This window comes from Zophobas morio, unplaced genomic scaffold, assembly GCF_036711695.1.
Source record: "Zophobas morio isolate AGI-343-1 ecotype UQ-CSIRO unplaced genomic scaffold, CSIRO_AGI_Zmor_V1 ptg000021l, whole genome shotgun sequence".
NCBI classification, from domain to species: Eukaryota; Metazoa; Arthropoda; class Insecta; order Coleoptera; family Tenebrionidae; genus Zophobas; species Zophobas morio.
The window spans coordinates 2,385,098-2,399,400 of NW_026972126.1; the positions used below are offsets into that span (position 1 = coordinate 2,385,098).

General features: G+C 32.4%; 2 protein-coding genes across 2 annotated transcripts; one reads left to right on the forward strand and one right to left on the reverse strand.

Annotated features, from left to right (window-relative positions):
- Positions 1-8,874: 8,874 nt before the first annotated feature.
- Positions 8,875-12,020, reverse strand: LOC135132208 (general vesicular transport factor p115). Its single transcript, XM_064060218.1, has 3 exons — positions 11,868-12,020; positions 9,831-11,813; positions 8,875-9,245 (listed from the first exon to the last, which is right to left on the reverse strand). Exons 1-3 carry the CDS (start codon positions 11,943-11,945, stop codon positions 8,925-8,927), a joined length of 2,382 nt encoding a protein of 793 aa, XP_063916288.1. The 5' UTR covers positions 11,946-12,020; the 3' UTR covers positions 8,875-8,924.
- LOC135132209 (uncharacterized) lies at positions 11,877-13,741 on the forward strand. Its single transcript, XM_064060219.1, has 3 exons — positions 11,877-12,099; positions 12,210-12,727; positions 12,780-13,741. Exons 2-3 carry the CDS (start codon positions 12,310-12,312, stop codon positions 13,310-13,312), a joined length of 951 nt encoding a protein of 316 aa, XP_063916289.1. The 5' UTR covers positions 11,877-12,099; positions 12,210-12,309; the 3' UTR covers positions 13,313-13,741.
- The last annotated feature ends 562 nt before the right edge of the window (positions 13,742-14,303 follow it).

The following is a 14,303-nucleotide window of genomic DNA, read 5'->3' on the forward strand; positions in this document are numbered from 1 at the left end:
CATAAATTTGATGCATATCATATGATCATATTTTCCAAAATTTTGCTGCATATTTTCCGGTCTCTAGTAATATGCTATTGAAATCGTATTTGCTTTAAAATATTAAAAATTGAAAAAAATTACTAATATATTTACATATTTATTTCTATATTTTTATTTTATATACCTACTGATTCATTACAATTGTATGTTTGTTAATAAAAAGTAAATATGTCTCTACAAAAATACGAGTATGTTATTACAAAATTTTATTAGTTTTTTTTTTACTATAATTTTTTACAGGGCGTTGAGCAGTAAGTTGCATCGGGGCACCTGGTTCCTTAGAGCCGGCCCTGGTCCCAACCCTGGTAATTGGTTTGAAACCACGTAGGTATATCAAATTTATTTCCAGACTTAGGCACATGAGAGATTTGAGATTTTGCCATTTTAGTAGGTATATGTTACAATAAATAAATTAAAGATATACAGTAAATGTACAACAAAACAACTAATACATCGGTCCACAATATTTAATGCTGGTATATTATCCGGATCACATATGCACTTCGCTTTGATCATCTTAACAAAACATAAGATTTACAAAAATCACACTGCATTCGGTTAGCTTCCTTAATATATAGTTCCATTACATACAAGGTACAAGGTATTATTATGCATTATTACGATCACTACTTCACTCAAAAATGACACTATCACACAATTAACACAATTATTATGATTATGACTATTAACACGGAGGACTATGCACACCACAATTATGGGAGTTGTTTTCAAGACATCAAGTGATGCTCTGATACGTGCTTTGGAAATGGAGGCTGTTTACAATGCCACAAATACTTACAAAATCAGCGTAGCATAACTAGAGAACGAAGAAAACAGCAAGATAGAAACTTGTTGAACAAATTGTTACGGGAAACGGAATGCATTGAACCAAAAAGAACGTTTCAAGCTGATGGTAGGCCGTGAAGCACAAGTACGGTGGAAACTGAGGAACAAGTTATTGACTACATGGAAAAATCTCCTCCTATTAGAGGTATTGCCCTAATAATTAGAATGAATTCAACACAGTATACGAAATAATTAAAGAAAATATATATTACCCCTGGCGATACACAAAGATTCAATTCAGGCTTGACAAGAAGGTGACCATGCACCAATAGTAATTTACACAACTTGTTCGGCATAGCCTCCTTCATGCATGAACGTAATGTGTACAATAATTTTTGCAACGAATAAACTTTTAAACTGAAGAGATTCACTGTGAGTTATTGGTTGTTGACGCTTCTCGGCGACTTTAAGGTTACCGTGGCAACGGAAAGCAAAAAGCACACGTGCGGGAAGTTCGACCTCCCGCACCTGATGAATGCGCGAAAGTCGTCTAAAAAGGTCATGAATATATTTCTGTCGATTGGTAGATTTGAGCAGGGATCATACTTTACCCAACATGTACCTATTATGAATGATACAAGACGAGAATTTCAACAACAATTTTCAAACCAAACCGGGTAAGCCATAACACAATTTTGAACTTGTTTCAAAATCAAGTGCAAGATGTGTTGGGTCTATCAGAATATGTGGTTACGGTTGGACGGTGCGTCAGTATATATGTATTTTGCGGGTCTAGTCAGAGGTTGGAGGAACATTATCCTAAAAAATGAATTGGCCTGCCAGGTTCCCAGATTTAACTCCTGGACATCCTTAATCATAAATACTAACATTCTATAATGATTAATGGTACACTACATAATCTATATACCTAACTTACACTTATTCTGGATTTGAATTTCGTTCTATTACAATCAAGTAATAAAAATATTGAATTTTCTGCCATCCTATTCGTTGTTTCCATCATGGTTCTTCTATTTACTATTTGAAGGAAGTATTAGAAATGTTAATCGATTTAATAAGTTGCGATTATGTATATAATATAACTATTAACGAGTCCATGAAGAACAAAAAAAAACAAACATCATACATTTTTTGTTGATTTGTTGACGGCAATATCATAAAATTGTACCTACATAATCCAGCAAATTTGTATCATTATAAAAGGTCTATGCGATGGCAACCTCACATTTTTATTATTACTTCTAGTAGAACCGGAAATGACGTCAACTTTATTTTTTTTAATGGAACACTAGGTATATCTTTTCATAAATAGAAGGATTATTTTTTTCTAAAAAATCAAAAGCAAGCAATATTCGAAAACCAATACTTAAAAAAGTTATTCAATAAAATAGACGAAAAATTCACATTTTTAGTGATGACAATCTATTAGCTTGTAAAATTGACACTCATGTCATATATTTACATTAGCGATCTTTTAAAATGATACAAATTTGCTGAAAGAACTATATGTTTACTAGAGATGTACCGACTGTAGGTCTGGCCGGCTAACCGACTAGCCGATTGTTCGGCCAGTAAAAACCGACTAGTCGGCCGACTGTTCGGCTTTGCTAAAACCGGTTTATAAATGCCACAGACAGTGTGTTTTTTTTCTATTTCTCTGACTATCTAGAAAATTTGTTTTATTTTAATAAAAGGAATCACTAAAGTTCCTTTGTTTTCCAAAAAATGTATTAAATTTGTTTAAATAATTTTAACATTTAATTTTTTTGTAGTAACTCAGTACAAAACTTGAAAAATTGGAAAATCACAACGTTAAAAAACCTAAAAATTGAAAAAATAAAGAAACTAAAAACTCAAAACGAAAAATTCAAAAATTAAAAATCGAAAAATTCAAAAATGGAAAAATTCTAGCATCGTAGAATTGAAAAAGTGAAAAATTTTAAGTCATAATTATTATTATTATGCAAATCAAAAATTGAAGAAATAAAAATTGAAAATCGAGAAACTGAAAAATCTAAGGGCCACTTTATACAATATTTTAACTGAGATTAAGTTGATCGCGCATTTAACAAGGCCATTAGCGACGTTTGATTGGCGTCGAGTCGGTCACATGGTAGTTTAACGCGGTGTTAAAAATTAAATCGCAATTAAATATTTAATTGAGGTTCTGTAAACCGGGCTTAATTGTTTTATACTCGTATACTATTTTAATTTTAATAAAAAAAGCCGACCGATCGGCTGTTTAGCCGACCAGTCGCCGACTGCCAGCCGACGATGAAAAACGGCCGAATAGTCGGCTTATCCGACCGGTCGGCCACTAATCGGTACATCCCTAATGTTTACCTTTAAAAATAAAAAAATTACAGAGGTTGTATCAAATAAAAGAAACACATGATATACGACACTAACGCCAGTAAGTCTAGCATGCTTGATTTATTAAAAATATAATAAAAATGCTCCTTGAACATAAGTTTTGAGTCAAAAATCTTTCCTAAATTTTTTACTTCACTTACACGAATTACTGATGATTTCTCTAATCAAAATACAAGACCGATTTGATATATATTAAAAAATCGGGACAGCAGATGGACAGACGGACGGACGGAAAGAGGGACAGACGGACAGACGGTAACGGAACGTATTTTAGGAGTCGCAGAAGGTCGAGAAAACGTAAAAGTAGAGAGTCGACCGACGGACTCGATTACAATACTTCCTTCGCTTAGACATTTTTTAAAATTCAACAGAAAGAAATTGCTCACTAATCATTTATATAAAGTGTCTAGGTCTAGTTGAAATTCTAAATCATCATCAACAGATTGAATAGTCTTGACTAATTTCAGATCGTCAACATAAAGTAAGAAAGTAGAGTGCTGAAATCCAAATATCAAATCGTTAATGAAAATTCGAGGTAAGTCTGCAGTCTGGGCCTTGTGATACACTGGAAAATGCAAAGTATTGAGAAGACAATAAATGATTAGTGATTACTTATTTAAACCTGCTGAGATCTATTAGATAAAATCGATATTAACGAATTGATAGTCTAGCCGCTGAAACAATTTACTGAAACTCATCTTAAAAATAAGTAACTTACGGTTGACTTTGTAGAATAGCTTCGAGAAATCTGTGTAAAGTGAATCAATTTTTAGTTTTTGAGATTTTGAGGGAAAGCTTCATTCGGATGACAGTAGTAATTCATCAAATTATCTGTTCTTATAAAAACCATTCTGTTTTTCAGAAACAACAGACGAAGAAATCCACTGTAATTGTTTGGCAACAGTAAAATTTAATATTTTTCGTATCACTGATTCATTACACCTGCCCCTATAATAATTATCAATTTTACTCCGATCGCCTGAAATGAAGAAGACATGGTTGTTTTTGCAAATTGTTGGAAATTTGCCTACAGATAATGAATTCTTAAATAACAGAAACAATGGTAATTAGAGACCCTAGATATACTTTGGAAAAGAGTTGTGACACGGACATTTTCTGTCTCTATCTTTATTACATGACGGTCAGTTATGAAATAGCTATAGTGATTGCTGTCTTTATCTAATTTAGTGATTTAGTTTCAGAAACTTCAAAAGAAATTTATAGGTTAAGTTACATTTTCAAGCAGTGGCGTAGTGCTCCAAATAGTTTCTTTGAAATTTTGTTAACAGTACTGACACTGACAGTACCTTATATTTAAGAAGAAGTGTTATGCGGTTAAGTACTTCTTACAATTTGCAACCGGCATCGCTGGTAAAACAGAAAAATGCGGAATACCTAATCATACTGATTAGGTAATCTTTATAAGATTACTTATATCACAATTTGCAGTTAAGTTTAAACACCATTCTGTACTTAGGTACTATCGTTGTTCCCAGCTAAGATTTGGAGAGTGTATCACATTGTCAGTATCTAATCGTTTTGCTTCTGGTCAAAACAACATTTTGTAATTTAACGAACGGCACCGTGGTAAGAAATTTGAAGCATGTTTAGTAGGTTCTCTATCTACTACTCTATGATAAACAGTGTTTTTACAACGTCCTCACATTTCCATCATGAATATTTGCTCTGATATGTAGAAAAATCTCAGTAGAAATATATAGATTCATGTACCTCTATATTAAATAAAACTTACAAGTTAAAATTTGTTACATCTTTTAATTAAAATAACAATGAAAAAAAAATACAAAAACAAGCATGGTCATCGAATTTCTGTAACTCGAAATAATTAAGAAATGTTCCACAAACAATTAATTAAATTGCCGAAGAACACATGAGGTTGGATTGAACATTTTTAGATAAAGGTGGAGCGTTAGCAGCAAAATCAACATTCCTACTTTTGTTATTTGGGTTAACTATTGAATTTTGGAACTGCGTTTTTGTACTTTTGATTTTAATTTCTTTTGCAATTCTAGATAATGTGTCTCCGCGTGTGGAATTCCCAGTAAAATGATAACATACGATTTGCTTCCATCGTAAGCTTACACCTCCTAACATAAAAAACAAAACATAGATAGCGACTTCATTTAAATTTGTTAATGTTGTTTCCCAAAAGTAATGAGGAACGTCGACAGTATTCTTTACCTGGATTGATTGCTGCTTCGCCTAAAAATAAACAATAATCTCTTTCCTAATCGTTAAAATTTTGAATTTTGATTGTTAAATAGGTAAAAATTTCATGTAAAATTCCTGGTAAAAACGGTATGTGCTGAATTTTACGGCATAGGGTTCCACTTTGAAGGTATCGGAAAATTTATATTCAAAAGATATACTTATGTCCTGATGTTCCACAGACAAATTTTTGTTTTAATGGCTTCTTCTATTGTTTTATTGTTCCAGCGTTTTGGTAGTTTACATTTCACACTTCAATTTTGAATTTGCTTTTCGTTGAGAATCCCTTTTATAGTTCTGTTTTATGCATCGTCCTTATTTTTGTAATTTATTACTTGCCCTTCTAAACTTGAAATTTTTGCTTTCAAAACATTAATTTCTTCTTCAGCACCCCGCGTTATTTTTTCTTGTAACATTTTTTCATTTGCAGTTTTTTGATGAAGTTGTCTTTTTAGAAAATAGTCTGCTGAACTTCATCAATAACATTTTTTTTTTGCCAAGTCATTTTGAGGTAAATACAGCCACATTATAAATTGTTGGAATTGCGTTCTCACATAGGTATTTTGCATTCACTTGAAATATAAAATTCTCTTTTTTGAAGTGAACCTGTTGACCAAGGATTAGATGGAAAATACAATTTCGGACAACAACCTCGCAAATGTAAGCCCTTTTGCCAATTTTTCAAGATGGATATTGCATCTCTTCTTTCCATTTGTTAAGTAATATCTTGTTTTCGGGGCCTTTAAACAATGAGAAACCATTTGCTTCTGTATTTCTACAGTTTCGTACACAACAGACGACGACTATTCTCTTCCACGTCTATGTACTAAATGACAATTACAAACTGTCAAAACATGACTCAAAAAAGGCATCCGTAGCCAGCATAGTAAAATAAAATTTACCATTAATTTTGACGTTTCGTGTCACAACTCTTTTCCAAAGTATATCTAGGGTCTCTAATGGTAATGAGTATGACCAATAACTTAATGAGATTGAAAAAACACAGTTCTTTAGTACAATACTCGGCACTCTGTCAGGTCAGGATTGCAAGAAAACTTTAACTGAAAAATATATCAAATATTTCAGCAAGTTTTACATTTAATCCGATATCGTTTACTTCTCCGTAGACGGTGTAGATCAGAAAAAAATCTTTAAAAACTGAATACGTGAACAATTAACTGATTAAGTATACAAGTTCTGTTTCCGATTTTGTGCACATGAATTTTCGGAAAAGAATTAAAAATAGTGTACACAATAGTAACATTAACATTTTGCAGTTGATCTTAGAAACCACACAATCTGTTATTAAATATAAATGTTAAATAAGTAATGAATGTAAAAATTAAAACTATTTATCGAGAAAAGTTCTGATCAGATAATTTTTTGTTACGTGCTATAATATATTTGTATAGTGTGTTCCTTATTTTTATATTTAATTTTACCACAACAATAGAATTATATACGTTTTCATTATTTATTTCATAATCGCCGTTGTTGTCTGTTTGCGATGAATTTTTATACAAAAAAGGTGTTATGTGTATGCCAATCTTTTCCGAGAATTCCACAAACAAGATAGAAAAAAGGGGTACCCTGTTGAAATTCAGATTTAGCTCCGCTTCTTGGATGAGTTTTATTAATTTATTTTTTACGTCTAAATGGCCGTAAAATTCGCCGTTGTTAGAAAACGCTAACACATATTTTTTTTACAAAAAACTAAAAAATAGTAAGCAATGGTCTCATCAAAACATGAAATAGTTATTATTTTTGCAACTAGATTGCGAAATGCTACATTTCCATTCGAGAATAATTTTTTTCTGCGAGCATCGCGAGCAAAAAAAAACATTCGAGAATGCAAATTTATTTTATTTTTTATTTATTTATATATACCTATTTATTATTTTATTTGATACATTACCTAATTAATAACAATCACCATTTATTACAAGGTTGGTAGAGCTGAGCTCGATTCCCAAATTGTAATGTTGTATCCCATTCTCACTTTATTACTTACCACCAATGGAAGACAAAATTTCTCTATTAGTATAAACGCTGGGAAGCATGAATGATTCCAACAAAACATAAACCAAGTAATAAATTGTAAATTTACTCATGGGTGTGGTAATTGAACCTATTACCAAAATTTTGTTCTTCGTGCAGTTTCGAAGCGTCGTTTTTTTTTTCTTGGCGCAAAATTTAAGTTTGAACTGCGACACCTCAATTTATCACAAATAAGGCAGTCGAAGAATTTTAGAAAAATTTCTCGTTACAAGCATTCTGAAAATGTATTCTGAAAGGTTATTTTGTGCTGAATAACTATCTAATAAGACATTATGCCTACGTCGCCAAAAAAATTTTTTTTTTGAGATTGTTCACAGATAATTCCAGTTAAAGGTGTACTATTGCATAATAGGAATAAATATCTAGTACTGCCGACTGCATACTCCATACAAACTGCAGAAACATATGAGAATATTCAACACTTGTTAAACTGTATTAACGACAAAAAGTTTTAGTGCAATTTGATAGGCGATTTAAAAATTGTAGCTTTAGTAACTGGCTTCCAATCTGGATATACCAAGCATAGGTATATGCTTCTTATGCAAGTGAAATACAAGAGAGAAAGCATTTCAACATCTGAAAACAGTATTTCCTAAGCTTTCTGTTGCTAACATAAACCAAGGTAAAAACTAAAATATTACAGTGAATTTCCGTTTTCATATTATCTACGTTTTCTATATTTAGGAATTTTCATTCGAATTTCAGGCCATATCATTTTTCCCTATCATTCAAATACAATGATAGGGAAAAATTTACTTGGGAATCAATTAGCTTAGTGATCAGTGAATTTTTAGGAAACAAACGTTCCACAAATTATGTCTCATTTAAATTTCTTTGTTGATAATCTTTTCATCGAGAAATCAAGAAAGTCGAAGAAAGATTTAAGAGAAAGACCCAAGTACACATTCTTTCCGAATACATGAGGCTTTTATAAAGAGTTAGATCCTTCAACATATTCTAGGTAGGTTAAATATTCGTAGACGTAATTAAATATCTGTCGACAGAAATCTGTGGAACATTTTTTTAGTGCTTCTTGCGCGTTTTTCTATGTAAAATTAAATTCACTTCATTTCTTCTAATTGTTCACTGGACGACAATAAAAATTTGAATATTTTTTTTTTTGACGACATGGGTATATTAGGCACAAAATTACCTTTCTGACCATGTTTAGAAAATATATGTAACAAAAACACTGTTCTACTGTGTAATCAGACTATTGGATACGAATAAAACAAAGATACTAGTACCTTTCTCGTACTTTTGTTAGTAGGACGTTTGTTGATGAATTGCACAACAGTGAAAAACTGTATTTTTATATTACAATGGGTTTATTAGTTTTCCATTCAATTAAATAAAAAATGATACTACCAATGCAATTCTTTTTATATCTTAATAAATAAGTGCAGTTTAAATATTTACATTTCATTATCCGAACCAAGCGAATTATTATCCTCAGAATCAGCATCTTCAATGGTTTCACCCAACTCCTTTAGCCTATTCTTAAATGCATTTAATTTAGTGTCTTGATCTGTCAATAATTCTAATAAATCATCTTGATCTTTTCTTATCCTCTCCAATTCTGCATCCTTGTCAAGTAATTCAGCTTCGAGCTGTTTAACTTTATCTGGTGATTCAGTTAGTGGAGCTGTACCCGCGGATAACTGCATCTGTGCTTTCAATAGCGTGTTTTGATCATGAAGTTGTGAATTAGTTTGGCGAAGTTCCTCAATCTGTGCCTGTAAACAAATACGTATTACCCCTTAAACTACCTCAAAATAACACATTCTTTTATTGACATATCGAAAAAACTAATGCACCGATTTTTTAGGCAAATCGTATCAGGTGATTCATTTTGACATTAGCACCTGTAAAACTACTAATACAAATATCTCTATCAAATTTTTCCAAGACTTTATCAACCTCATAAAAATATCTTTAGCATTATTTCGCTATACATACTTTGAAAATTATTAAAAAATTCATGCTCTTTCACGTCCACCTGCTTTTTTCAATTTCAACCTCATATGAAAATTTGAAACTTACAACACTGTAAAGACAAAAAACAGTTGCTAATACGCTACTCCACAGAAAAAAAAATATATTGTCACCGGAAAAACTTTGTAGTTGCAATAATTTTTATACATCTGAGTAGATATGGTTTTTAAATCATTTATTAATATGACGTTTTTGTGTTGATAGTTATAGAGATAAATGGGTGTGAATACCTAACTGAATCATCTGGTACATAAAAAAATTAAAATTAAAACATCAAAAATGATCACGATTTTTTTAATGTAATATTTATATATAAAGTTAATTACCTTCAAATCCTGATTTTCCCTGTGCAGGTTATTAATGTTCTTCTGCAAATCTTGCAATTTTTTATCTTGATCCCTAATCAATTCTTTATACTGCAGCAGTAAAGCATTTTCATGTTCACTCAAACTAAGCTCTGACATGCCATTTGATAAATCCCTCTGCACACCCAGTGCCTTTATAATAACTGGTTCCAAAGCCTTGAACAATTTACAAAATTCAAATTCTAGTAGTAATTCACTGGAATGTTTGGCTCTGATTTGGGGTTGTTTTGCCGCTTTTGCATAAACTTCATGTCTGGAAATCTCTCCTAATTTTTTACAATAGGTCTCTGTTCCCACTCTCTTCTCAATTAATTGAGACAAATTTTCTTTAGAATAATTCTGAACCGAATTATCATTAAAAGCTACACATAAACCCATAAGAAAGGCACATAATCCTTGTAATATTTCTTCATTGTTATCATATTCACTTGCACTGGTTTGCGCTGTTAAAAATGCCATTGCTCCAGGAACGTTAAGAAAGACTTGAACAGCTTGAGGGCAGTGACTCATCCACATGGCGAGTAGCATTAAAATTCCGATTTTGGCTTGCAATTTTGAAGTCTGTTGCAAATATACTGCACACTGATGAAGTAAACTAACAGGTTGGGTGCCTAAATTTGTTGAAAGTAATACTCTTAATAACTGCTCTCTTTGTGCAGGATTTTCTATCAAAGTGTGAGAAAGAGCAACAGATGAAAACCAGTTACTTAGCGAGTCACTGCTAAATAGACCACCACATAGAAGTTGGCCTGTCGTCAGTGTAGAATTTGTAGAACTGGGCAATAAAGTCTGCACCACTTGCTCCTGTCCAATTTCATTTTTAAACAAAAAACATTGAAAGCAATATAAAACAGCGCATCTGAGTGAAAATGGTTGTTTTTCATTTACCATTGACATCAGTAAAACCACAATTGCTGGTCTTGGAGGATTGGAAGGTGCCATGACGTTCGCAAAATACTCCTGGTTTGTCAAATTCCCACGAATTACTTCCCCTACTGTATTAATTGTTTCTGTTAAAATGTCAACAGGAACCCCACTAGCCATTAAAATATTGCACAAAGCTTCCAATAAATTCGCATTTCTCATGGTTTTTTGGCATGAAGTTACTATCTGAACAGGATTATTTGGAGATACCAACGTACGGACTAGCTGAAGAACACAGTGCATATTTGAAACCTTTTGGGGACTCCACCCAATTTCCTCAATATTTTCTGGGAGGATGAACATTGGTGCCAATTTCTGAACATACGAACCTTCTTTGAAAAAATTTATGTTGCTTGTGTTATTTTTCAATAAATTCAGCATCAACAGCATGCAATCTTCAACAACTATGCCGCCATCAGTAAACCCCTCTTCTTTGATAACATCAAACAGACGATCAAACGCGTTTTCAAATGCTACGATTTTCTGAATGTTGGCATTAGATTTAGTCAAATTGATCAACAACAAAAGAGCATCATTTCTGATCACCTCACGACTCTCTACTAACAAATCCATAAGTTTCGAGACCCCCATGGGGCTCACTAAAATTATGTCTTGTATTTCTTTAGGCTTACTAGCTAGTAATGAAGTCAACAATTTAACAGCGGGCCACCTTACTCGAAAATCATACTCTTCGAGAAAACTTAGAACCAAAGTAACATTCTCAGTATTTTTTATAAACATCTCTGTAAACTGTTCACCGACGTTCACTTTTATATTAATATTAGACTCATTTTCCTCTTCAAAAACTTCTTTAGAAGTAATGTTGCACAAGGTATCCAAGCAATAACCAATTATTTCACAGTCTGATCGATCCAATTCTAGGACTTGTCGTAATACATCCATACCTTGTGCCCCCACTTCAAGACGGTACTTTCGCGATAACGCTTTAAGGGCGCGGCAAGCATCTCTACGATCTTCTAGCAATGTTGATGTACTGACTCTGCTAACAAGTCTCTCCACCTTAAAAATTGAGGTTAGAACAGATGTTTTGGATTTTTAATGAAATTAACACACAGTTTCAGCTCCTGTAGGTTGAGTTCCAGGCGCTGGAGCGCCTAAAACCGATTTTAAGCCACTACGGAAGTATTCCATGGCACAAACAGATAAAAAGGTAATAAATAAAATTTAAATTATCGACATTTCTTTGACATGTATACAAATACACGTCATACGTCAATTGGAAAATAAATGATGCGATGAGCGCTAGATGGCACTGTAGATTTTGCAACCAGTTCTAAAATTTAAGGTATTTATTATCAACATAGCACTAATTGTTTAGTTATAAGATTTATGCACTTGTTAGTTAACTCATTTAAAAATTCATTAAACTATTAAAAATTTAATTCATCTTTACAGGTTTCTCTATCTGTGGCAAACATTTTTTTTAATGTGGTTAGATAGCGCTTGTTACATTGCCGCTGTTAGTAACGTCAAATTTTAAAAATTTGAAGCGGGAATGGCAAAAGGTAAAAAAAGTAGCAGTACTAAGAAAAGCAAGAAAAGCAAAAATAATCAACGCGAAGCATTAAAAGAGGGTGAATGGGAATTCGTATTTCCCAACCAAGACAAATACGAAGGACACTATTCTGCTCATGTCAGTGGATTGGCTTGGAGGCAAGGTGCTGGTGTATATACAACCCATGATGGGCAAGTGTATGAAAGTCAGTGGAAGGATGATAAACTAAATGAAGCTGAAAACGTTAAAATCACTTTTCCGGACAAAGAAGAATACTGTGGAATAATCCATAAATACAAATACGACGGTCCGGGAACATACTCATTTCCAAATTCAAGTCGTTTAACATGCAATTTTAGCAACAATAAACCTGTTGGGGATGTAATATATATTGATTGTTATGATGACCTCTGGTATGGTTAGTTCAAAATCAGTTTAAAAAATATCTGAAGACTAAACACACTTTTTAGGTAAAGCTGAGGAGGAAAGTGCATTGCTTTCCAGAGAGCACGTGTTTTCATCCGAGCTGGACAGTGAAAGAGGGAAAGGTAAACCAAAATACAACGTAGAAGGAAACGAAGAGGAAGAAATTGCTGAAAAAACCAGTGAAGAAGAATCTGTCGATATGAAAGAACTCGAAAGAGTGATTTTTGCTAAGAGCTTCCAAACTCCTTCTGGGGTTGACTTTGGGGAATCTAAATGGATTAAAGAATTTGAACAATACGAACAAAGAAAGGAAACAATTCTTAAAAAATTAGGGTCTCGTAGCTCCGGTAAACTAACGGAAAACGAAAAGATTTGGTATCAACAATATTGTGAAAACATGAAATCCTTAAAAAAGGTTAAAAAACCGAAGGTCCATCCACTTCTTTTGAAGCAACACTTTGATGAAGAGGCGAAGAATACTTGTCCTCCAGTCAGTGTATTTTACGCAAGGCCGTATGAAATAGTTGAAGGAGAAGGAGAAGGAGAAGGAGAACTGTATAAAATGTTAACTGCTTAAATGCGTATTTCTCATCACGCAGATAGATATCTTAGTACATATATCTATTCAGATGTTCTAACAAGTAGTACAAATATTACCAGAAGGTAATAATAAACTATTCAGTAATATTTTTTTTTAATTAGGAGAAATTAATTTGGCTGATCTGCATCGAATGTCACTAATCTTGAAACACCTGCATTGATAGTTAAGTCTGGCACCTATAAACATATATATACAATCATGCACGCAAGACATACCTACCTTAAATGTCTTGTCTGAAAACGTCAATTAAAATTTCAACTTTTTCTTATCTCTTTATGAGATGCGCGTGGTTAAAGTTATTCTCTCGGATTCTTTTTCGAGACACTAAGATTTTAGACACAGATAGAATAAACTATTTAATAATTATTATGTTGTTGAGTCTATTAATATTTAGTTACACCATTATCATGATGATTTGGAAAGAACATATCTTCCTATAAAATTACATTGTGTTTATTCGATAATTTGCAGCAAATACATATCGTGCGTAACAACTGTTATTACTTATTATTATGTTGTATACATTTATTTTCTACAAAATGTTAAATATTATTGACATCTGCGACATAGGGTGTTTCATTTCAATCCATTGTAACAAAAAAATCTATAAACTAGTGTCAACTTACAACACAATCTTACTTTTTTTGTTGAAAACATTATTGTTTTGTTAGTAAGATGGTATCATCACATAATTACATAAGATTTTTTTTTTTTAATAAATTGTTAACTATAGGCACATAAAATTAATAATTTTTATCCAGGTCTCTATCCTGGATAGATTAAAACACAGATTAAGATGCAGCGATAAAATACATTGATCTGAAAAAACTGAAATATCGATATTTAATTTCCAACACTGTCCCAGTGTTTTATTTCATTTAACTTTCATTTCTGTCTAATAAAAATCGACATGCACGGTGGACAGATAGATAGATAGATAGACAGACGGAAACAGGTGACCTATTAT

Bases quoted from the DNA above. Each gene is read 5' to 3' on its own strand.
- LOC135132209 (XM_064060219.1), top strand. From the start codon at position 12,310: ATGGCAAAAGGTAAAAAAAGTAGCAGTACTAAGAAAAGCAAGAAAAGC. The intron at 12,728-12,779 runs GTTAGTTCAAAA...CACACTTTTTAG, and splicing joins TTATGATGACCTCTGGTATG to GTAAAGCTGAGGAGGAAAGT.
- LOC135132208 (XM_064060218.1), bottom strand. From the start codon at position 11,945: ATGGAATACTTCCGTAGTGGCTTAAAATCGGTTTTAGGCGCTCCAGCG. The intron at 11,814-11,867 runs GTGTGTTAATTT...TCAATTTTTAAG, and splicing joins AACCTACAGGAGCTGAAACT to GTGGAGAGACTTGTTAGCAG. The intron at 9,246-9,830 runs GTAATTAACTTT...ATTTGTTTACAG, and splicing joins GGGAAAATCAGGATTTGAAG to GCACAGATTGAGGAACTTCG.